The sequence below is a fragment of the Rhinatrema bivittatum genome, chromosome 3, assembly GCF_901001135.1.
Source record: "Rhinatrema bivittatum chromosome 3, aRhiBiv1.1, whole genome shotgun sequence".
Lineage (NCBI taxonomy): Eukaryota > Metazoa > Chordata > Amphibia > Gymnophiona > Rhinatrematidae > Rhinatrema > Rhinatrema bivittatum.
The window spans coordinates 356033301-356055825 of NC_042617.1; the positions used below are offsets into that span (position 1 = coordinate 356033301).

A 22525-nucleotide genomic window follows, 5' to 3' on the forward strand; every position below is an offset into this window, starting at 1 on the left:
GATTGGATGAGGATCGGGGAAACAGACGGACCACCTTAGGGTTATCTCCAGGATGGAGATGACCCTAAGGTGGTCCGTCTGTTTCAGAGAGAGGAATTAGAACCTCTCATTCCTGCAGTTCTCACTGAGCTCGGGGTGGTGCTCCCCCCACTTGCTCCGCTGCAGGACTCGGTGGATCTAGTCCTGGTGGGATTATGAACGCTAACCTGGGCTTTTCCTGTCCATCCCATGCTGCAGCAGCTGATGACCAGGGAGTGGGACGTTCCGGATGCTGGTCTGAGGGTTGGTCGAGCCATGGATAAGCTTTATCTCTTAGTGGGTGAGTTTCTGGAGCTACTGAGGTCTCCTAAGGTAGACGCTTCAGTTTCAGTGGTTGTCAAGTGGACCACTATCCCGGTAGCAGGCTTGGCGGCTCTCAAGGAACTGCAGGACCGCAAGCTGGAAGTGCTACTCAAACGCATTTTTTAGGTGTCGGCCCTGGGTATCTGAACGGCAGTGTGTAACAGTTATATGCTGCATGCGAGCCTGCGCTGGGTACCGCAATTGCTGATGTCTAGAGATGATCTTCCTCCAGGTGAGTCAGCATTTGGAAGCTGCAGTGGCATATGGGGCGGATGCACTGTATGACCTGCTCCACACTTCCTCTCGTACTCTGTCATCATCGGTGTTGGCAAAGAGGCTTTTGTGGCTCCGCCACTGGTCAGCGGATGTTTCATTCAAGGCTCAGCTTGGTGCTATGCTGTTTAAAGATGGCTTTTTATTTGGGGATGATTTGGAGCAGTTGATAAAGTTCCTGGGGGAGAACAAGGTTCACAAATTGCCAGAGGACAGACCAAAACCCTCCAGAGGGTTTCCATCATCCCGCTCTCACTTTCGGGAGCAGCAGAGGTTTTGGCAGAACAGGCAGCAAGCAGCCGGTCAGTGGCAACCGTTGGCCAAGAACCAAATCTGGTCTTCGTCCTTTCAGAGGTGTAAAGCCTTCCGAGAGGGTAGTGCTTCCTCCTCTCCTGCCTCCAAGGCTACACAATGAGATGGGGCCAGTCCATCATTTGATCCCTCGGGTTGGGGGTTGCCTGTCCCAGTTTTACGAGGCATGGCCAAAATTACTTCCGATCAGTGGGTACTAAGCATAATAGAACGAGGTTACGCTTTGGAATTTGCTCGGCCTCTAAAGAGACTTCTACCTAATATCTCCCTGCAGTCCACAGGTCAAATAGCAGATTGTTCGTCAGACTCTCGAAAGTCTCCTGGCTCTGGGAAAGGTAAAGCGGTCTCCCCAGAACAGTGGAGGAAAGGAAGGTACTCCATTTACTTTGTAGTTCCAAAGAAAGAGGGGTCCTTCTGGCCAATTTTGGACCTCAAGAAGGTAAACAAGTCTCTCAAGGTGCCACACTTTCGCATGGAGTCTCTGCGATCCGTCATCGTGGCAGTACGCGATGACGGATCGCAGAGACTCCATGTTTTTGCATTCAAGTTAGGGATTTAACCCTAACTTGAATGCAAAAAGTTGTAATTCTGCTGTTGACTCTCTTCCTTTGTATTTTGCATATTACCCAGTTAGCCCCTCCCTTGTTCATTGTAATTTCCCTTCTCAGTTACTTGTAAACCGACATGATGTGTCCTACGAATGCCGGTATAAAAAAAGTGTTAAATAAAATAAATAAAATAAGTACGCAAGAGAGAATTCCTGGCCTCTCTGGATTTGGTGGAGGCATACTTGCACATTCCCATCCGCGAAGATTCATTTTCTGGTCCTGGGAATGCATTACCAATTCTGCGCTCTCCCCTTCGGTCTCGTGACCACACCCCGTACATTCACCAAGGTCATGGTGGTTGTGGTGGCATCCTTCCGGAGACAAGGCCTGCTCATTCATCCCTACCTGGACGATTGGCTTATCAGGGCAAAGTCCAGGGATTGCTGTGTGGAAGTGATCCGCAAGGTGACCACTCTCTTTGGAGTCCCTCGGCTGGATAATCAATCAGGTCAAGAGCAACCTTGTTCCCTCTCAGTCATTGGAATTTCTGGGAGCCAGGTTTGACACTGCGGTCGGGAAAGTTTTTCTGCCGACAGACTGAAGGAACAAACTGATGGAACAGGTTCGGCGTTTGTTGATTCTTCCCTTGCCCAAGGCCTGGGACTACCTTCAAGTGCTCGGTTCAACGGCATCCACACTGGAGGTGGTTCCTTGGGCATTTGCTCATATGAGACCGTTACAACGAGCATTACTTTCCCGGTGGGATCCCAAGTCGGAGAATTTCCAGTTCCCTCTACCACTCACCGATCATGCCAAGTCTAGTCTTGGGTGGTGGCTTTGCCCGCACAACCTGTCTCAAGGAGTAGATCTGGAGGTTCCAAGCTGGACAGTGGTGTATATGGACACTAGCCTCTCTGGCTGGGGAGCTGCCTGCCAGTATCATTCTGTACAGGGCAGCTGGTCCCCGGAGGAGTCCGGATGGTCTATCAATCGCCTAGAGACCAGAGCAGTTCGCTTGGCCTTGCAACACTTTCTTCCACTCTTCCGCCACCAGGCAGTTCGGATCCTCTCCGACAATGCGACGACAGTGGCCTATATCAACCGTCAGGATGGCACCAGAAGTCAAGCCGTAGCCAACGAGGCGGAGCTGCTCATGACTTGGGCAGAGCAAAATCTTGTGATGCTAGCATCCTCTCACATCACCGGGAAGGACAATATACAAGCGGACTTCCTCAGTCGGAGGTGCTTAGATCCAGGAGAGTGGGAAGTCTCAGAAGAAGCAATGGATCTCATTTCTCGCAGATGGGGGTCTCCCCAAATGGACCTGATGGCAACGCGGGACAATGCCAAGGCTCCTCGTTTCTTCAGTCACAGATGAGATCATGGTGCAGAGAGGGTCAATGCACTAGTACTTCCCTGGCCAACCTCAGTTCTCCTGTACGTGTTCCCTCCTTGGTCTTTGGTAGGCAAGGTGCTTCGCAGGATAGGGTTTCACCCAGGGAGGGTAATCCTAGTGGTTCCCGAGTGGCCCCAACATCCGAGGTTTGCGGATCTCATCAATCTGGCTGGGAAGGCCCTCTACGGCTCGAGCATCTTCCACATCTTCTCCATCAAGGGGCCTATATATTTCGACCAGGCAGCTCGCTTCTGTCTAGCGGCTTGGCTTTTGAAAGGAGGAGAGAAGGGATATTCTGAGGAGGTTATCACTACATTGCTACAAGCCAGGGAAACATTTACCTCCCTCTCTTACATTAGGGTATGGAGAGTTTTTGAGATGTGGTGTCATGAGAGAGGGATTTTTCCCAGACACGCTATGATTGCTCAGATGTTAAACTTTTTACAAAATGGTTTAGCCAAGAGCTTGTCCTTCAATTCCCTTCGGGTACAGGTGGCAGCCCTAGGATCTTTGGTTGGTAGCTCGGTGGCATCTCATCCAGATGTGGTGTGTTTCCTCAGAGGAGTAAGACATTTGAAGCCCCCAGTCTGTCCGGTATGTCCGTTGTGGAGTCTTAATTTGGTTCTTCGTGTATTGTGTGATCCGCCGTTTGAACCCCTTAAAACGGTAATGTTGAAAGACCTCACCTTGAAAATGGTGTTTTTGGTGACTAACTGCTCAGCTTGCCAAGTTTCTGAGTTGCAGGCTCTCTCCTGTAGGGAGCCCTTCTTGAGGATCTCTGATTCGGGAGTTTCTTTTCGTACGGTTCCGTCCTTTTTACCCAAAGTGGTCTCATCTTTCCATTTAAGCCAATCATTTGAGCTTCCGGCTTTTCCTGATTTGTCAAATGATATACAACATGCACGAGAGCTTTGTCGACTCGATGTTTGTCGTTCCTTGTTGCGTTACTTGGAAGTCACTAATTCTTTCAGACTCTCAGATAATTTATTTGTCCTATGGAGCAGTCCCAGAAAAGGTCACAAGGCATCTAAGATGACGATTGCACAATGGTTGAGAGAAGCCATATCGTCTGCATACATTTGTAAAGGGAGACCTGTTCCTGAGGGCCCATTCTATTCGCTCGCAAGGAGCTTCATGGGCCGAATGCCAGTTGGTATCACCTCAGGAGATTTGCAGAGCTGCTACTTGGAAGACGCTCCATACTTTTGCTCACCACTACCGCTTGGACGTTCAGGCGCCGGGAGATTTTGGCAGTGGCCTATTGCATGCAGGACTTGTGAGGTCCCACCCAGTTTAGGGAAGCTTTGGTACATCCCATGGTTTGGACTGATCTAGATATCTACAGGGAAAATAAAATTTGGTTCTTACCTGATAATTTTCATTCCTGTAGTACCATGGATCAGTCCAAACACCCACCCAAAGGCTAGGAGTGGGTAACAGGGAGATCTATATAGTCCGCATGCGCATGTTCGTTTGTTATTGCAGCATACTAAGAAAGAAAGCTACAGTTTACATGTTTATATGTTCATGTTTACAGTTCTGTTCTTGCTTGATTTATTGCTAGTCCTAATTCTACTTTGATACTCTAAATACTGAAGGGATGCAGGAGGCACACCAGGTTAAGTGAAGGTGCCTTTCAGATTTTTCTGTGTCTCCACCTGCTGGAAGGGAGGCATAACCCATGGTTTGGACTGATCTGTGGTACTACAGGAACGAAAATTATTAGGTAAGAACCAATTTTCTTATATCCAGCAACCTACTGAAACATCTAGTGGGTATAAGATTCAGGATGAATTCCTGAGAGTCTAAAAATCTTAGATAATCTATGCCATGCTTGCTTAGCCCAGTTACAACAAGATCCCTTGTCCAACCAGACCACTTTTCTTACAATGGCACATGGTAAGTGAAAATGAAATGCATTTATAACTAAAATTCAGAATACTCAAGCTCTCAGGGGAACTTAAAGAGGCATCCTTAGGTGTTGACCTACATAAGTAGGGCTAGCAGGGGGCAGAGCCACCAGATGATTGGTAGATCAGCGTCTTTGACCTTTGTGGGAGGAATCACTGCAGGGACTCAGCTCAGTTCCAGACCCCCACCCCCACCCCAAGGGAAAGTGCAAGGTGCTAGCAGCAAATGAGGAAAAAGACAGAGGTGAATTTTCAAAATATTTACATGCGCAAAATTAGCTTATGCGCACATGAAGTAGCTTCAGCTTATACCCGCAGATGCACTATTTTATAAACCTCATAAGTACGCGTATTTTCGGTCTTGTGTGCTCATTTACAAATGAAATAAAGGGGCAGGCCAAAAGGGCCAAAATCACTGTTTTCCTAGGGTTGAAGTGGCTATTTTATAAGGCTTGTGTGCGCACATTTGTCAAATTATTCACATAGCTTTACACCTGCTAATTATCGTGAGTGATTAATATCAGACTCATCTATTGTTTACTGTTGCTTGAGTGAGAGGTCTCGGTGAACTGGGAAGAGTTCAGAGTGAAGAACTAGAGGGTCTCAATAAACTGGAGAAGGACTGGGTGAACTGGTGCAGGTTTCAGCAAACTGGTGTTTTCAGTTACACGTGCATGTTTTAAAATATACCAACTTCCACATGGAAACAGTTTTATGTGAGCAAATCACAATTTTTTCATGCATGAAATATACATGTATATGTTTTTAAAATAGGAAAAATATGTGCTATCAGTGCATTGCTAATACTGGCATATAATACACTAAATTAAAAAATAAAGGAACATGCACATGTATGTTGGAGGGTAGACATGCATGTATTGTATAATCTTCGCATACTTGATATGTGCAGGTTATAAAATGTTATAGTAGATCTTCTTGCAGCCCCATATATGTGCATAAATGCGGCAGCGTGGAATTGGTTGAAAGTCACCCATAAAGTGTATTTGGATATGATCTGCATGCAGCTCATCCCATGTCTTATGTGTACTCCTGAAGAGTTGTGATCTTAGGAGCCATAGGGGTTTCATGCTGAGCTGGGATTCTTGAGAGCAAACAGGCTCGCGACAGAAAGTTGACTGGTTTCTTTGATCCTTTGCCTGGGGCAAGAGTGTGATGAAGTGCTTCTGTGCTCAGCTGGCACCTGCACCCTATCAGAATCTTGGCAGCCGGTGCTCCCACCCTGCCTGGCACCCCCTGGACTTCTTATGTTGTTGTTCAGCACCTTCGCTGTCCCATGTTCTGTAGATATACAATGGCAGAAAGCAAAGAGCAAGTGAGATCCTGGTTCATCTGCACAATGAGATCTGGACAAGCCATGGAATCAATGGTAGTGGTTCCTGCCAGCTCATGACGGTGGGGAGAGGTTTGCAAGAGGGTAATGTCAAATGGATTAGCAAAGAGACTGTAGGGAATTAGTGACTTTGCCTAGGCTTGGTTTGCTACATGAGAGGTGTGGTTTTTTTTTGTAAAAGCACATTTTAATTTCTGATTTATAATCTCTTTTGTGACTGGTCAATCACTTCAAAGCAAGTACCTTAGTTTGTGTGAGTGGCAATGGAGGGTGAAGTGACTTAATTAAAGGCTGCGAAATTGTATTGGGAGAGAAGGCGAAAGCACTGCTATGTTCTCTTCCTTTTTACAGTCTGTAATACCAATGTTTTTTGACATGGGCACCTCCTATCCTAGTAATTTCACAGCCGTTCAATATAAAGGAGGCAATTGATGATAAGGTATTTAGTTTAGTTAGTCGTGTAAAACCATTTAAAGCTGTCTTGCCCAATTTGTTTGAATTGTTTTTGATTTACTGTAATGAATCCTGTAATGCATTTTTAAAGATTCTTTGTCACTACTTGCATGTATCTGTCTTCTCACAGGCATAACTTTTTGAACTGGTAACATTAAAGGGCATGTCCTAATTTTGCTTTTTTTTGTGTGTGTGTGTGGAGGGAAAGGGAAGTTGGGTCTGTGAGATTGATGTTAACAGCAAATTGAGTGCTTACAGCTCTAGCTTTGTGTTATAAAGCAAAAATGGCAAGAACCCCCTCCCCTATAATACTGCTGACCTTAGATGTACTATCACTGTTTCCCCAGGGTGACCCCGGCCGCCTTAGCTTGCCTCCGTCTCGGGGCAGCAGCGTGGAGAGCCTGTCGGACACTCGGGGCCGGCCGCAGTCGACACTTGGGCCTGTCGACGGCAAGAGGATGAGTGCCGACATGTCTGAAATAGAAGCGAGGATTTCTGCTACTACAGGTAAAGCCAACCCCTCCCCCCCTCCCAAAAAACAAAACCAAGCATACACACACACAAGGCTGCTTCTCAATATTTAAGAGATGGAGGGCCCTGCCCCTTCCTAGGCTGAATGTTAAATGTTCAGAATTGAAGTGGGGTGGTTAAAAGTGAGGGAAATTCTCTTTGTTTTAAAAAGGGAACAAAAAAACCCCCATTAATTTTTAATTTGTTTTAGATTTTCTCTTAAAGCGCCCAGTCAGCATGGAGAAATTCGTAGCAGGCTCTCGTTGGCTCACACCTACAGATCTCACTGCTGATTGACTGGCAGAGAGATACTGGTTTGCAGCCTTCCCGGTTCTGCTTTTTCCCTGTTATTGATCATGGTTTGCTTTGGAGAACTGTCGACATGTCGCATGTTGTCACACCTACCTATGAAGTAGCTACGTAGGCCACTGTGTCCTAATACCCAAGCATTCGTCAAAAATTGTGCTTTATTTTAAAGAGACCAGAAGCCTGTCTCGCATCCATGTTAACAGAACTTTGTATCGCCTTGACAATGTTATACCTTTTTTTTGCAACTATGTGGCTTGTTAATCTGTGTAGATCATAAGTAATTCCTTAATGAGCTCAAACATCCTGTACTGAAAAAATCCTAATGTGGAGACCAAGCGTGCAACCTCTGTCTGTTATGTGAGAGTGCTGTACTATTTGCCACCCTTTCTCACTGCACATCTCATACTTGAATTATAGTCCAGCCCAAGGGCTGCTGGGGCCAGATCCTGACCTACTCCCTACTCCCCCTCCCAAGCTTAGCAACAGTAAAGGGTTCTGAAGTCTCCAGAGTAAAGGATTCTTTTGAAAAATGCTAAGGGGATCTCAATATTTTGTTTTCACCAAGGATCCAAAACAACTCTTGGTGGCCCTAGTCAAACTTGCATTCCTTATCATCCATGCCAGACCAGTCCAAACAAGTGGTTATGTCCCCTCTGCCAGCAGATGGAGACAGAGGGGGAAAAAAGTTCCCCTGTAGGGATCTGGTGCTGCCTTCAGCTCTTTAGTATTTCTCAGTTTCTCGCAGATAGGACAGACATGTAGACTGTAGCTACGTGTAGACCGAGCCTGGAAAGTCCTTTTAGGCCCAGGTTTTCAGTGGAGCATAAGCTGCTCCCAGGAAGGCCCAGGTTTCCGCTGGCACATAGGTTGAGTCTTGGGGGAGCTTTGGGTGATGTTCCTGATCGGACTGATTCTCCTGTCCTCTTTAGGAACTGACTCAGCTGGGGTCTGAATTCTCACACCAATGGCTCAAGCGCTGGATGGTCTTAGGTAGCTTTGTTCCTTGGTGGGTCCAACAGCAGGAGCTATTGACAACACACACTTCTTGTATTATGAGAGCAATAGGGAGGCAGTAGTTTTTCCCTGGATTTCCTCCCAGTATCCTGTGGTGCTGTGCCAGTCAGTGGGTCTGAGATTATCACATTCTCTCCTCTCCCTCCCTCTGTCGACTACCGGTATAGAGGGGAGGTATGGTAATTTAGCATGACAGTGGGGCGCATTCTGCCTGGTTTGTAAGTAGGCAGGCACCAGGTAGGCAGGTGTAAACTGCAACGGTCAGCACCTGCCAAGAATAAATCTGGTGGATTCCCCAGATTGAGCCTTGGCCCCTATGGTGGAAAGCAGCGCTGTATGGTGCACATAGAACAGGGTCTGGTCGGCACTCTCATTTTGGCCAGATTAGCAGACATTTTACCTCTGTTTCATGCCCATGTAAGTAATAAATGATGAATGCCAGATTCTTTACCTCACTCTTCCCTCTGACAGTTGAACAGGAATGTTTCAGGGTGGGGGGGCTACATATTTCCCCTCAGGCACATCATAGTCTCTGCAGCTCTACTTCTCCGCTGAGTTTTTCAGCAGGTGATATCGCATGCGTGTTACAACTTAGCTCTCCTGCCCTCTCTGATATCTGAGCGATAGAGGGAACAGTCTGTTAAAATAGTTCCCTTTCCCTCTACACAAATGAAGATTCCCAGAAGATCTTTTAAGGCTAAATTAGGCTTATGAAGCTGTAGATTGCTATAAGATGATGATTTTTTTAAAAAATTAAAATTCTAGTGTGGTCCTGTTTGAGCAGCACCTTTGAACTTCTCCTCAAGCTCTTCCTAGCCCTTCTAAGTGTCCCCACACTGAGAAACTTTAGCTTAATCTTAGCAACATTTGGGGAACTAGAGTATTCCACTGGCTGGACAAGAAGAGAACGAGATAGCCGATCCAGCGATTGCTTCCTCAAAAGGGGATAATGCTGATTGGGGAAGGTATTCAGGAGAGAGAAACTGGTGACCCTTAATTCTGGGGTATGGCTCTTGTATGAGCAATGAGAGGTAGTAATTTGTAGGGGGATCTCTTAATCCTGGGTGTTTTTAGGCTCCTCCTTTCCAAGATTTTCCTGCTACTTCTGATTTGTTGGCGATGTGATCTTCGCACTGTGAGACATCTGGTTCCAGCCTTAAGATGGCCAAGATGGTGAGAGCTCTATACTCCCTTCATAAGGAAGAGAAGACTTTATGGTTTTGGATCACCTACAGTGATTGTCGATATCTTTTAAGACCACAGTTAGTGGAAGGAAGCACAACATTCAGAGTCCCCCATGATAGAAACGATGTTTCTTTTTTCTGTAGTCTCTCTCTCCAGGTAGCTTTGAAAATGACTTTGTGACTCGAATTCTCCTGTATTGGGTCCAGCACTCATCGGAGACAGCCATGATGACCTTTCCCACAGGTAACAGTGTGCTGAGAGGGGAGGTCGTGAACCTGCAGCTTCTGGATGGATTCATAGCTAATGAGCCTCGCATAGTTGGAGGTATGTGATGCTAGAAGCTCCTTCGGGTGGAACTTCCATGTGGCCTGGCCCAGACTAGTTCAAGATAGGACTATAATGTTTGCAGGTGTGCTTCTCTGGAGCTCTTCAACAGAGTGATGGCCACTGCAATCTCGACAATGTTACCCTTTCTAAGAGGTTGTCGTTTGGAGTAGTTCTAGACGTTTTGGCCCAAAATTCAGAGATTGGTGCTTATTGGAAGCCTCTCCATGCTGATCCTGTTCAGGGCCGTTTCAGAGACGTTTTATGCATCTGTCTCCCTTCCTCAGGGAGGTATTCCAGGACAGTGGGTTCGGCTGCTGTGTACATGATGTACTCCCTCACAGTTACTCTTGGAGTCTTCTGTGCTTGGTGGTCGGATGACATTCAGGGGGACTTTTTTGTCACCCTTAGTGTAGGTTTTGGAAGTGATAGTATTAGGTTGGTTCTGTCAGTCAAATGTTTTGGGGCCCTGTTTCTCCCTTGAAAAGAGGTCAGGGGCACAGTACTATTTACTTCAGGTCTCCCAGAAAGGGCTGTGAGTTCTCCTATTCTTTGAGTCCCCATGCAAAATGGCAGGCAGTTCCTATATGGATACATAGGGGCATTCCCCCTGATCTCCTCTAGGGGTTACTACCAGATATTTCTCACATGCATTATTCTGGATCTGTTACTAACAGCTATCAGGCTGTTTCCTTGTGCTAATGATGACCCTGGGTACGTGCTAGTCAAGGTGTAATAAAGGCCTCCATATGCAGAGAAAGGACTCTGGTTCCTCCCTTAATCAGATGTCTGACTACTCAGGCTGGAAAGCCATTCAGCTGCAGCCAGGGTCATGTAGATGTGTGCCTCTAGACTGACTGATGATTATCACAAACAGCAATTAGTCCTTCCTAGTCGCTGGCATTTAGAGAAGCTTTCTCATATCCAAAAAGGAAAGTGGTCTTATAGCCTTAAACTTCAAGGGATGAAAGCCTTATTCCTGGTGCCCAGTTCTCCCATTTCCGTAACTGCCCAGAGCATGGCCTGTTCTGCAGGTCCTAGGTTCCAGGGCAAGGGATCTGAAGTTTGTATATTGTGCACAGATTCACATGTGTCTCACTCAATTCATACACCTCTGAGTGATACCCAGCAGTCCAGTGCCACAAGGCTTTGATGACTTTGATTGATTAGCAGTTAATCAAATTAAATAAATAAACAATAAAGGCTACTTTACCTGTCTCTTGAGAGTTTAGAAGGAGTCTGAGCAGATGGCTCTTCATACTTGTCTCCTGCAGGAAATGGATTTGTAGTCTCCTTCAGGATTATTTCACAGCGTAGGCGTGATCTTTGTGAATTAGGAGGGGATTTATGATCCAGGCCAGCTGAAGTAAGAGAGTGATGTTATTGGAGAGCAAATGAGTCCAAGTCTAGAGTGAGGGCCAGAGCCAACTGTCTAGTGCTCCAGAAATCCTGGCCTCTACCTTAGGAGAAGGTAGCCTGAGTGGAGTTCCCCAGCAGTACCTAGCAGCATTCAAATGGCCAACACTATCATATAGACAAATGTTTTGAGCTGATACTTTTGAGACCCCGAAATATAAGGACTGGCAGAAGCAGCCTTGCCCTACTAGCAATCAGGTGGGGCATCAACACAAATAGATTTCAGATCAGCCTCGCAAAGCTCCAAGATGGGCAAGTTCTTCAGCCAGAAATGGAAAACAGGAGCCCAAGGGTTTGGATATCCTTGTAGAACCATGACCCTATCCAGTTGTCTGTGTGTGTTCCTGCCCGGAGCCTAGGCATTCCCTAGATTAAGTTCTGAATATGCAAGCAGAGGTGGTTCTTCACCTTTTCCCTCAGTCAGGGGATTCAAGATTGTGAAAGAATGGGAGGGATCTTCTAGGGTTTACAGCCTTTGCTGTTGAGAGGCTACATAATGTCAAGGGTTACAGCCTTCAGTGGTATGAAAGAGGACCATTAGCAGACCAGGATTAGAGTTTGGAGCCTCTGAGAGTACAATTTACGGAGGAGGCAATATTTCCCTTTGAGAGATCCATTCCTTCAATCTTGTTCCACCAGAGGAGACTGGGTTGAAGGCATAACTTGCTCTGGCTTGCTGAAAAGAACATAATGATGGAAATGGTCTTGCTTTTCTCTCGGATGGAATACTTTTTTCTAGGAGTCAAGAACACAAGTCTTCCTGTGTAAGAAGGTCTACCTAACTGGGAACCTGAGGTTAGATAAGAAGAGATCTGGCTTCCCTTCCTCTTAAGCCTCATAGGAAATCTCTTTGAGTCTTGTTGAAGTCAGTCTCCTTGTTGGTCATTGATAATTTTAATGAAAAGATATCTCTGAAGCCATTATTATCCCCCTTCTAAGAGTAGTGTTTCACTTCTGTCAGAGTCAAACGTTTCTCACTTATGATGGTGAGGAAGTAGAATAATGTAAGACCGGACAAGAAAGGCCATTCTCAAGTCTCAACTTGTAGGTCTTTCAAATGTTTCTAGGTGACCAATTTTTTCTTTGATAGGTCTTTCATGTGTCCTATTAAAGCACAGTGGTTTCCATCGCATTAATTTCAGAAAGAATCAAGGAGATGAGTGCTTTGGCCTTCTCCAGCAAGAGTTTGCAGGCCCCAAAGGCTGTCAAATCCACTCTGAGGCTTCAGGATTTCTGGTAGGCAGAATCAAAACCTGTTTTTCCAGAGGATAATGACAGGGCAGTGCCCTTTTCTCTGTTGCACTCATGTTCTAAGGACCTCAGTATGGTTTTACAGGGTGGGAAAGGTTACATCTTGGTCACAGGAGTCTTGAAAACAAATGGAGCTTCCTCCAACCTGGTCTGGATAGAGCTTTGGTACATCCTACTTGTTTGGAGTAGTTTGGTATGGATGATAAGGAAGGTGAGATTTAAACTTACCTGTAAACTTCTTTTCCTTTAGTCCTGCCAGACCAGTCCAGAAGCCACAATGATCAAGGACCCTTAGTCTGAAAAGTTCAGAAAACTAGCAGAGTACTTTGTTGCCCATTTCTGAAGGTGGTTGACCTAATCATGACCTCTGTGTAGAGATTATTCCTGGATTAATTACCATGGAGTAAAGTTTCTTGGATGCATCAGGTTTTGGTTGTGGTGATGATTTGGAAACCAAAACAATTTCATCAGTTGCCTGAGCTTTAGCTTAGAATACTGAAGAGCTGGGGCATTCACAGGTTAATCCAAATGTACGGGGAGGACAAGTGTGTGAGATGTGGGAGTGGAGGGGTATTTTGTATCCTGATGGGCTTAAGGATTTGTATTTCTGTTGTGCATGTGACCACTGCGATACAGTACACTTTCTTTTATGGCGTTACACATTCTATCTCTTAATGTAAAAGGGCTCCATACCCCACGGAAACGGCATCTTTTACGTCATGATCTTCAATCTAGCGGTGCCAAGATATTATGCCTGCAGGAAACCCATCTCACAAAGAGGTATGAGCATCTATTACACTGGCCAGAGTTTACTCATAGGGTTTTCTCTGCAGCGCGTCCAAAGGCTAAATACACGGGGGTCTGTACTCTATTTTGTCGGGGGGACGATTATGTTATACATAAACATATTGGGGATGAGAATGGTCGGTACGTGCTGGTCTGTTTTGATTATCAGGGGACCACTTATACCCTACTGAATATATATGCACCTAATGTTCAGCAGGGGGACTTCTATTCCCAGATTGATAAGCTTCTGGAAAAGGAGGGGGAGGGAATGCTCATAGTTGTGGGTGATTTTAATTTGACCCTGAATCCCCTTTTGGATAACTCTAAGGGGGCACAGGAGGGTTCCCGTCCTCATAGAAAGCGCCTCAAATCTTTGATTGATAAATGGAATTTGGTGGACCCATGGAGGCAGCGGAATCCCACAGGAAGGGAATATACGTTCTTTTCTGTTCCCCATCAGGCCTATTCTCGTATAGATTTCTTTTTACTTGATACCTTACTGATGGACAAAATTGGGGATGTGGATGTACACTCTATTAAGTGGTCCGATCATGCCTCCATAACTTTAAAGCTGAGGGGTCAACCTGCCACTACTGGCATCAAAACCTGGAAGCTGAATGACACACTGCTTCACGACGATAGATTTCGTCAGCAGCTCACTGATGGTATTCAGGAGTATATTACTCATAATTCTGGAGCGCCCACCCTGATTTGGGATTGCCTTAAGGCAGTCTTGAGGGGTCAATGTATCTCGCAGGGAGCGTATGTGAAGCGTACTAAATTAGCGCATAGGCAGACGCTTCTACAGAAGATTGAGCACTTAGCACGGGAACACAAAAAAACGCTGTCGGCGGCTATTTATGCTTCATTACAACAGGCCCGGGAGGAATTGAGAGCCTTGGCATCAGTCGAGCTGACGGACAAATTACGCATGGTGAATCTAGAAAGGTTTGCATGGGGAAATAGGTCTGGGAAATTATTGGCCAGATTCTTAAAACGTAGACAACTGCAAAATCAAATTTTGGGGATTCGGTCTGCAGGAGGGGAACTGCTAACTTCCCCCCCGGATATTCGTAAGAGGTTCCAGGAATTTTATGGTACTTTATATGCGGCTGAGACACATATTACTGACGCACAGATCCAGGAATATCTGGGCAGGGTCTCTCTTCCTGTTTTAACATCGGAAGAGCGGAGTAGATTAGATCACGAGATCTCACCCTTGGAAATTCAGTGGGCTATTAAGGATCTCAAGGCGAATAAGGCTCCTGGCTTGGACGGTTATACACCTCAATTTTACAAAGCATTTTCTGATTCTTTAAATCCGCTATTACGGGAGCTATTTAACTATCTGCGGGCTGGTGAACCCTTAAGATTAGGCTCTAATGAAGCCGGAATCACCATTTTAGGGAAACCAGGTAGAGACCCTACCCATTGTGGATCTTACAGGCCCATATCGCTTCTCAATATCGACCTTAAATTGTTAGCTAAAATCATGGCAAATCGGTTGAATGGGGTTATGGGCAGGCTGGTCCATACTGATCAAGCAGGGTTCATACCAGGCCGAATGGCGGCGGACAGTATCCGCAAAATTGTTGATTTAATTGGGTGGGCCCGGAAGGAGGGTGAGCCGATGGTCTTGCTCGCAGTCGATGCGGAGAAGGCTTTCGACATGGTGCATTGGCAGTTTTTATTTCAGACTTTGAGGGCCATGAATTTCGGGGACAAATTTTTAACATGGTTACAGCTTTTATATACGAATCCTACGGCTCGTGTAAAAGTCAATGGGATCTACTCCGAAGCCTTTAATATTCAGCGGGGAACCAGACAAGGGTGCCCCCTGTCACCATTATTGTTCGCATTGTTCCTGGAACCGATGGCTACCACGGTACGGAACACCTTGCAAGTACGGGGGGTGGAGGTAGGGGGCAGATCTTATAAAATGTCCCTCTTTGCGGACGACATTTTGTTTACCCTGACTGACCCATCCACCTCATTAAAAGCGGCTTTAGAAGCCTTAAGTAACTTTAGTGCGGTGTCGGGTTTTAAGCTCAACGTAGACAAATCTGAGATTCTTAATGTTACATTGAATAACTCGGAGCTTTTAGACCTCAAACGGCAGTTTAGGTTCCGCTGGGCGACCTCCAAAATTAAATACTTAGGCGTATATATCAGCAAAGATCCAGCGGAGCTATACCAGCTGAACTATCCACCCCTTCTTCGTAAAATTTTTTATGATCTGGATCGTTGGTCTGAACTCTACCTTTCCTGGATGGGGAGAATAGCCTCAGTGAAAATGAATATCCTGCCCCAGCTTGGATATTTGTTTCAGGCGCTCCCGATCTCTATCCCTGATGTCATAGTGAATGGCTGGCAGAAACGCATTTTTTCCTACATCTGGAAACGAAGACCCCCGAGGGTTTCCAGAACGGTTCTGTATCGACCTCGGATTCGGGGGGGCATGGGAGTCCCCAATTTAAGATGGTATCTGGTTGCTTCCCAATTACGAGCTCTGTTTGATTGGCATAGATTAAAGGAACAGAAACAATGGGCAGTAATTGAACAAGAGTTAGCTGGGGTGACCTCGCTTAGCTCCCTGCTATGGCAGCCCAAGAACACGCGTCCCTCTTTAGTGCAGGCTGCGGCCACGACTCTCCATTCCTTCCAAGTTTGGGATAAGTGGAGGATACAGCTGACTGGGGACAGACGATATTACTATAGTTCCAGCTTTCGGACGAACTCTAAATTCCCTTTGGGTATGACCTCCTTAGCATTTGGGAGCTGGTATACGAAAGGAATCAGTACTTTTGGCAAATTATGGGGATTGGAGGGACTTCTCCCTTTCAAATCATTGCAGGAGATATATGACCTACCATCGGGAGATGTATTCTCCTATTTACAGATCAGACACTTTTTCCAGACGGAGATGGTGGGGAGGGATATGGCGTTTGGCAAGACACAATTTGAAGTCTGGTGTGAACATGCGGATACCTTGAGAAAAGCTATATCCCAGGTGTACAACTATCTTAATAAGGACCCTAAAATTAAACCACCGTATATGCAAGCTTGGGAGAGGGATTTGACTCGCTCCTTGTCGGAAGAGACATGGGACCAGATATTCATTAGTACTAAAAAGGGGCTGCCATATTCCCCAATCCTAGAAAATAGATACAAAGTATTATTTCGATGGCATTATACGCCTTCTAGGCTACATAAGTTCAATTCCACTTATGATTGTCGGTGTTGGAAGGGGTGCGGGGAGGAAGGTACGTTCTACCATATGTGGTGGGTTTGCCCCTACTTAAAGCAGTTCTGGGCTGACCTGACTGCATTACTCAGAGCCATATTGGGGATTGTGTTGGTTCTTACTCCAGAACAAGTATTATTGAATCTTCCGTTTGATCTCCCAGTGTTACAGGGGAAATTGGTTCATTGTATTATATCAGTTGCCAAATGCCAGATTGCACGGGTCTGGAAGGAGCCGGGTCCAATAGATATAGAGAAGATACATGACCAGTTGCAGACCCTCAGTCTATTGCATGACAGTGTGAGTACTTTTCGTGCCTGTGAGGTGACATCAGCTCGGAGGGTGTGGCACCCGTATCGGGAATGGCTGGCTCACCGTAATGCATCGGTCTCCTAAATCTCATAACACTTTCACCGAAAGATTGATTGCCTGTGATTTCTTTAGAAGGTTTATTTCGCATATGTATGCAAGTGGAGGGTTGGGAGGGAGGGGGTGGGAGGGGATCATATATGATACGTGCATTGTCTCTCAAAGAACTGTAGATTGGAAGATCTATTTTGTTTTGGTAACATATCTTTATTGCTTCCTGTTTACTTGTTTAAGCCATTGTTGTTTGTTCTATGCACAATTTCAATAAAATTTTCAATTATAAAAAAAAAGAATACTGAAGAGCTAACGGCCGCACCAGACTCATGTAGAGGAAATGATGTAAGGTTTGAGCTTCTATTTTTCTCTGTCTCCATCTGCTGGCAGGGGGAACATAACCCACTTTTTTGGACTGGTCTGGCAGAATTAAAGAAAAAGAAATTAAAGAGTAATTTTAAATGTCACCATTCTTTGCACTTGAAGCCATTACTAGACTCCAGAGGGGAGGTTGGACCTGATGTAAACCCCACAGAGCACTCTGTAACAAACTGCCAATTTAAAGCCCACTGACAGTTCTACACATTAGTGTGATCCCACCCTAACACAGCCTTGTTGACCATAAGCAATTCAAGAATTGTGGTGTTTACTGAGGAGGATTATAAGGGAGGATTTTTTTTTTTTTTTTGTGGTGGGTGCCTAATTTTGAGGGAGTGTGACTCCTATTTATGGATAAAGTAGTGTGGTTGACATATTAGTCTGTTTGAATGCACAGAAATAAAGGTTAACAAATAAAAACAAATATACAAGATGATGATACCATTTTATTGGATTAAAGTAATACATTTCTTGACTAGCTTTCTGGAGCTAACACTCCCTTCCTCAGGTCAGAACAGAATAACCAAAAGAGGACATTACCAGAAAATATAAGTGAATCATTGAAGGCATTCCAATGATGCTGTGAAAAGGAAGGGGAGTTGGGTGGGGTTGATTGGGATCAGTTGACGGGCAGTAGAATTTTATGACTCGTGTTAAGAAACATAGGTCTTTGAGTCCTTTCTTGTCAGGTTCAAGTGTCTGATCATTTTAACTTTAAAAGTTGTATGTTTGTGGATTGTTTTGAATATATATATATATATATATATATATTTTTTTTTTTAGTATCCTGATTATAAGGTCAGGCAGTGGTCTGCTTCCAAAAAGTGCTCTCCACAGAGTTGTCGCCTTTTATCTTCTCTTTGGTGTTTGATCTTGTGCCTGTGCAAGTTGATTCTTGCCTTTAACCTCTGGTGTGACTCACCAGTGTAGCAGCCTTCTTCACATTTCTGCATGTAATATATATATATATATATATATATACATATATATACACACACACACAAAACAGTCCTGGAACATACAACTGTTGAAGTTAAAATGATCAGACACTTCGCAACTCACAAGAAAAGTGTCAGCAAAGACTTGGGGTTTCTTAACTCCTTATGTATAAAATAAAAGTTTACTGCTGGTCATCTGATCACCCATCAACCCCCTACTCCCTTTCAAATCACACTATCATTAGAATCCTTGTTATGATTCACCATTGCTGGTAATGTCATCTTTTGCTCATTCTGTTTTGACCTAAGGAAGGGAGTGCTAGCTCCTGAAAGCTAGCCAAGAAATGTTAGTCCTTATATATTTTGTTAACCTTTATTCCCTAAAAATATAGCTTCCATGTCACAATGTGTTTGGTTGATCCTATTCCGTTCAATCTAACAAAGAGTTTGCCTTTGAGCTAGTAGAGTTGCTTCTGCATCATCTCCATAAATCTCGTATCCAAGTTTTCTCCTTCTCATACTTGTTAACGTAATGTAGGCATACTGCTTTCTAGTAGAAGTACACGGGATTGACTTTAGATGCATATCGCACACCACTGAAGATCCACTGCTTGTGCTCATTTAACCTTGGTGCTCATTGGCGATCTTCCTTCCTTCAGTCAGCCGTTAGAGATGTTTAGCTTCTGTGTGTTTGTGCTGTAATAGATGTTTGCTTTCTCTATTTTTTTTTTTTTTGGCCCTTGGTTACTACCTATTGAAAACAGGTCGATCTGCTCAGACTGTATTCTCTGCTTGTAACCTTATCATACAAAGGTCAATAGTGAGTAATCCTGCAAGTGGAAAAATTAACCAGATAACTTTTCCTGGATATTCAGGATAGCTTTAGAGCAGGTTTGTTTTTTTTTACCAGACTTAAACCTGGCTAACTTTTGTCCAGGGAGTGCCGAATATCAGCTCTTCTTGGGACAAAGTGAAACCATACCCCCTGCTCTACCTCTCATTACCCAGGCAAATTGTGTGTGGGTGAAGAATTACCCAGACAACATTTATTCAGGGAGTGGAGGGAAATATCCTGACAAAATTCAAGATTTTAATAACTCCCAAATGTTACACAGACAAAACCCTTTACGGTTACCTGCTTACTCCAAGGATGTCATGACCCAGGGGCAACGCAAGCTGAGCAGAACAATTTGCTTTCCCTGTACAGTAACAAAGGGAGCAAAATGTGATATTTTTTATTTAGAAAAAAAGAAAGGAGGCTGGTATGACCTAGAAGTTGCAGAACATTCACACAAAGAAGACAAAACTTCTCACAAAAAGGCATGGGACCCATATTAGTGTAGATGTTTTGAGAAGCTGCAGTTCACCTTAATAGGTTAGGTGTCCTTTCAAGTCATTTTAAAAAGGGAATAGGAATTAGGATTTTCTGTAGAACTGTAGCTAGAGGTTCTTTTGCTTCTGTAAGGGTTAGTACTTTTCATTTCTTAAATGGTTTTGGATACTGGCGTGAGCTGTAAGGTGACCCATGATGTCAGTTATCTGAGAATATGCTCAAAGCAAATTTAGAAAGTGGTAGGAAAAATGGATTCTAGTTTGTAGTATCCCTGTCGTTAAGTCCTATGTGCCTGATTTTAAAAAGCATTTACTGCAATAAACTGGGTTTTACACGTGCCAAATGGGCTTTTGAAAATTGTGACAATATATGACCTTGAATCGGCCGTGGGATATACACGTGTAAGTGCACTTTACGCACGTAAATGCCTTTTTAAAATTGCTATGATAGTATGTTACCATGTACACGTGTAGCTCCTTTTAAAATTACCTCCAATATGTGTAAAGTTTGCACAGGGGGCGGCCTGCAGTCCTAGTTCTGTGCATCTTCTGGGTATTGAGCATGCACTCTCTCGCCCTCTCTCATTCCACCAGCAAGAGCTTGCAGTAATGTGAAGTGCCGGGTTCCCACCACTGCATTTCAAAAGCAGAAGAAAAGGAAGCCCGTGTTTTGAAAGGATGCTTTTCTTCCAGCTTCGCAGCCCCCTATGGCTTAAGCAATATCCATGTTTCTTTACAGTAATGTTCTTTAAAAGAATACAGAGCCTTGTAAGAGTCTTCACAGTGTGGAGTAAGTTGTGTAGATCAGTAAAACAAACTCCTGCTTCAGTGCATTTTGATTTCTATTTTTTTTTTAGACAGCAGAATGTGAAAAATGTACAAGGACTTTGAAGTCTTTTACAAGGCTCTGTTTGTGGCAGGTCCTCCTTTAGAACAGCGTCACGAGTGCATTTAAAACAACCCAAAGTCATCGTGAGCCTGGTTTCATCCAGATGTTGATTACATTTCCAGGGAGATACTTACATGGAGAGTTTTGAGAAGCTTTTCCTCCTCCTCCTCCCATTTAGTCACTGTAGCTGTACTGATCCCAGTCACTTCTCAGCCCTTGGCCAAGATCAAAGGTAAAATCTGAGCCATGATCTGAAGGTGGTGGCTCCCTGGCCTTCTGGCTGAGATTATGAACCTGCACGACATTGGGGGAGCCTCTGCTCCCTGCTGCCCGTACTAACTGGGCCGCCAAACAAGATTAAACCTAATATTTGTGGGAAAGAAAAATGTAAATAGTAACTGGTACTGCAGAAGAGGTGTATATAATATGCCTCAGTTGGACTGCATGTATTATCTCAGGTATTGTGTGATAAAGGAGGAGCCAGAAGGGCATATTAATCAGAAACAAAATAGCCATGTCAGACGTTTGCAGTTATAAGTATAAAATTCAGAGGCCGATTCAGTAAAGCTCTTTTCCCTAGGCACAGAATGGGGGAACAATACCAGGAGTACGAACACGGAAAGAGGCGGCTGGGAAGTGCAAAGTATTAAAATCAAGATGTGACTGTGGTTAATTAATTTCCACATCACAGCCATTTTCAGTACAGGGCCCCCCCCCCCCTCCCCGCTGAGTAATTTTCGCTTCCCAGTACCAACATCCTGCTGATACCTGTGTGAAGCCTTTTTGATGCTCTTGTCGGCTGCTAACATTCTGCTTCTTACTTTTCCCCCTTACTTGTGACTGTGCTGCTTTGTGTATCCCGCCATCCATTTGTTGTATGGGCGTATATGCTTATTGGATCTAATACCTGTCATGCATTTTATAACTTCTTGTTAATGTGACGTGCATTTTTTTTTTTTCTCCCCTGCCACTTACTCATGTGATGTTGCCTAGCACATTGTGCATGGAAGTCGTCTGCATGTCTCCTCTTTCCATTTAACACATATAAGATGGAAACCGCAGTGTTTTTGTTTTAATCATGTGCCTTGAATACCATTTGTAGTTTGCACGTGTATTTGTATGTGTGTGTGTTTTTCGCAGCCTCTGGCAAGCCTAAACGAGGCCATCGCAAAACTGCTTCATTTGGCAACATTCTGGATGTCCCCGAGATCGTCATCACAGGTACCGCAGGCCGGCCCAGGTTAATGATGCCGGAATCCTCGTTTCATGGAAAATAGTACTGTTTGCTCCAGTTTGCTCATGACGCATGTTTCAAAACTTGTACGAGTCTGCCAGCATTGGCTTAACCGTAAAGCACCTTGCCCGATGTGGTTAACTGGACCAAGCGTCCAGTTAGCCTCCACTGTTTTTCCAGCAGTGGTTGACTTGTGGGGTGGGACAGGTCCATACATTAACCATGGCGGTGTTCCATTGCATTCTGATGGTTTTGTTGCTAATTTTAAGAGCAGTTGGTGCATAAAATCACTAGAATGTTAGACCCGTATTTCATGCTGAGGCTTTCTGTTTGTCATTTGAGCTCTTAGGTTACTATTCAGCGCAATAATTTGTAACCCTAAACTTTTAATGTTCTGTTTCGGATAGGGTTGCCTCGAAGAGATCATGTATTATTGTTGCAGGAGGAAAAACATCCTGTGCTTTAGAAATGTTCAACGCTGGCAAGCTGTAGGTGAAATAAACAGTACTGTTTATTGCCACAGATATAACTATTTAAGGCCAGCTTCTATATCAGTAGAAAAGCAAAGCTTGAAACTGAATTTGTAATGAGCGCTCTGTAATTTGGCTTTCACCCCACAAGAACTGCTAATGGATTCATTTGCTTGAAGTGACCTTGGGAATCCCTGCCCATTCTAATATTGCCACCCATTTTGAGAAATCATAGAAGAAAGATCCTTTAAAAAACGGAGAAATGTGCTTCTCCATGGCATGCCAGGGTTTTCTTCC

At 44.6% G+C, this 22525-nt stretch overlaps 1 protein-coding gene across 3 annotated transcripts in view; it reads left to right on the forward strand.

Annotated features, from left to right (window-relative positions):
* MAP3K7 (mitogen-activated protein kinase kinase kinase 7) overlaps positions 1-22525 on the forward strand; it is a 206528-nt gene that overhangs the window by 110473 nt on the left and 73530 nt on the right. For 2 of the 3 annotated variants that reach the window (XR_003855623.1, XM_029595408.1), the window contains exons 11-12: positions 6933-7092; positions 21665-21745. Coding sequence is in view for 2 of the 3 variants with exons in the window: in XM_029595408.1 (XP_029451268.1) it covers positions 6933-7092; positions 21665-21745 (241 nt within the window). In the remaining variant the exon portion in view is untranslated. The remainder of the gene's footprint in view (positions 1-6932; positions 7093-21664; positions 21746-22525) is intronic. The other variant, XM_029595409.1, reaches the window with a different exon arrangement.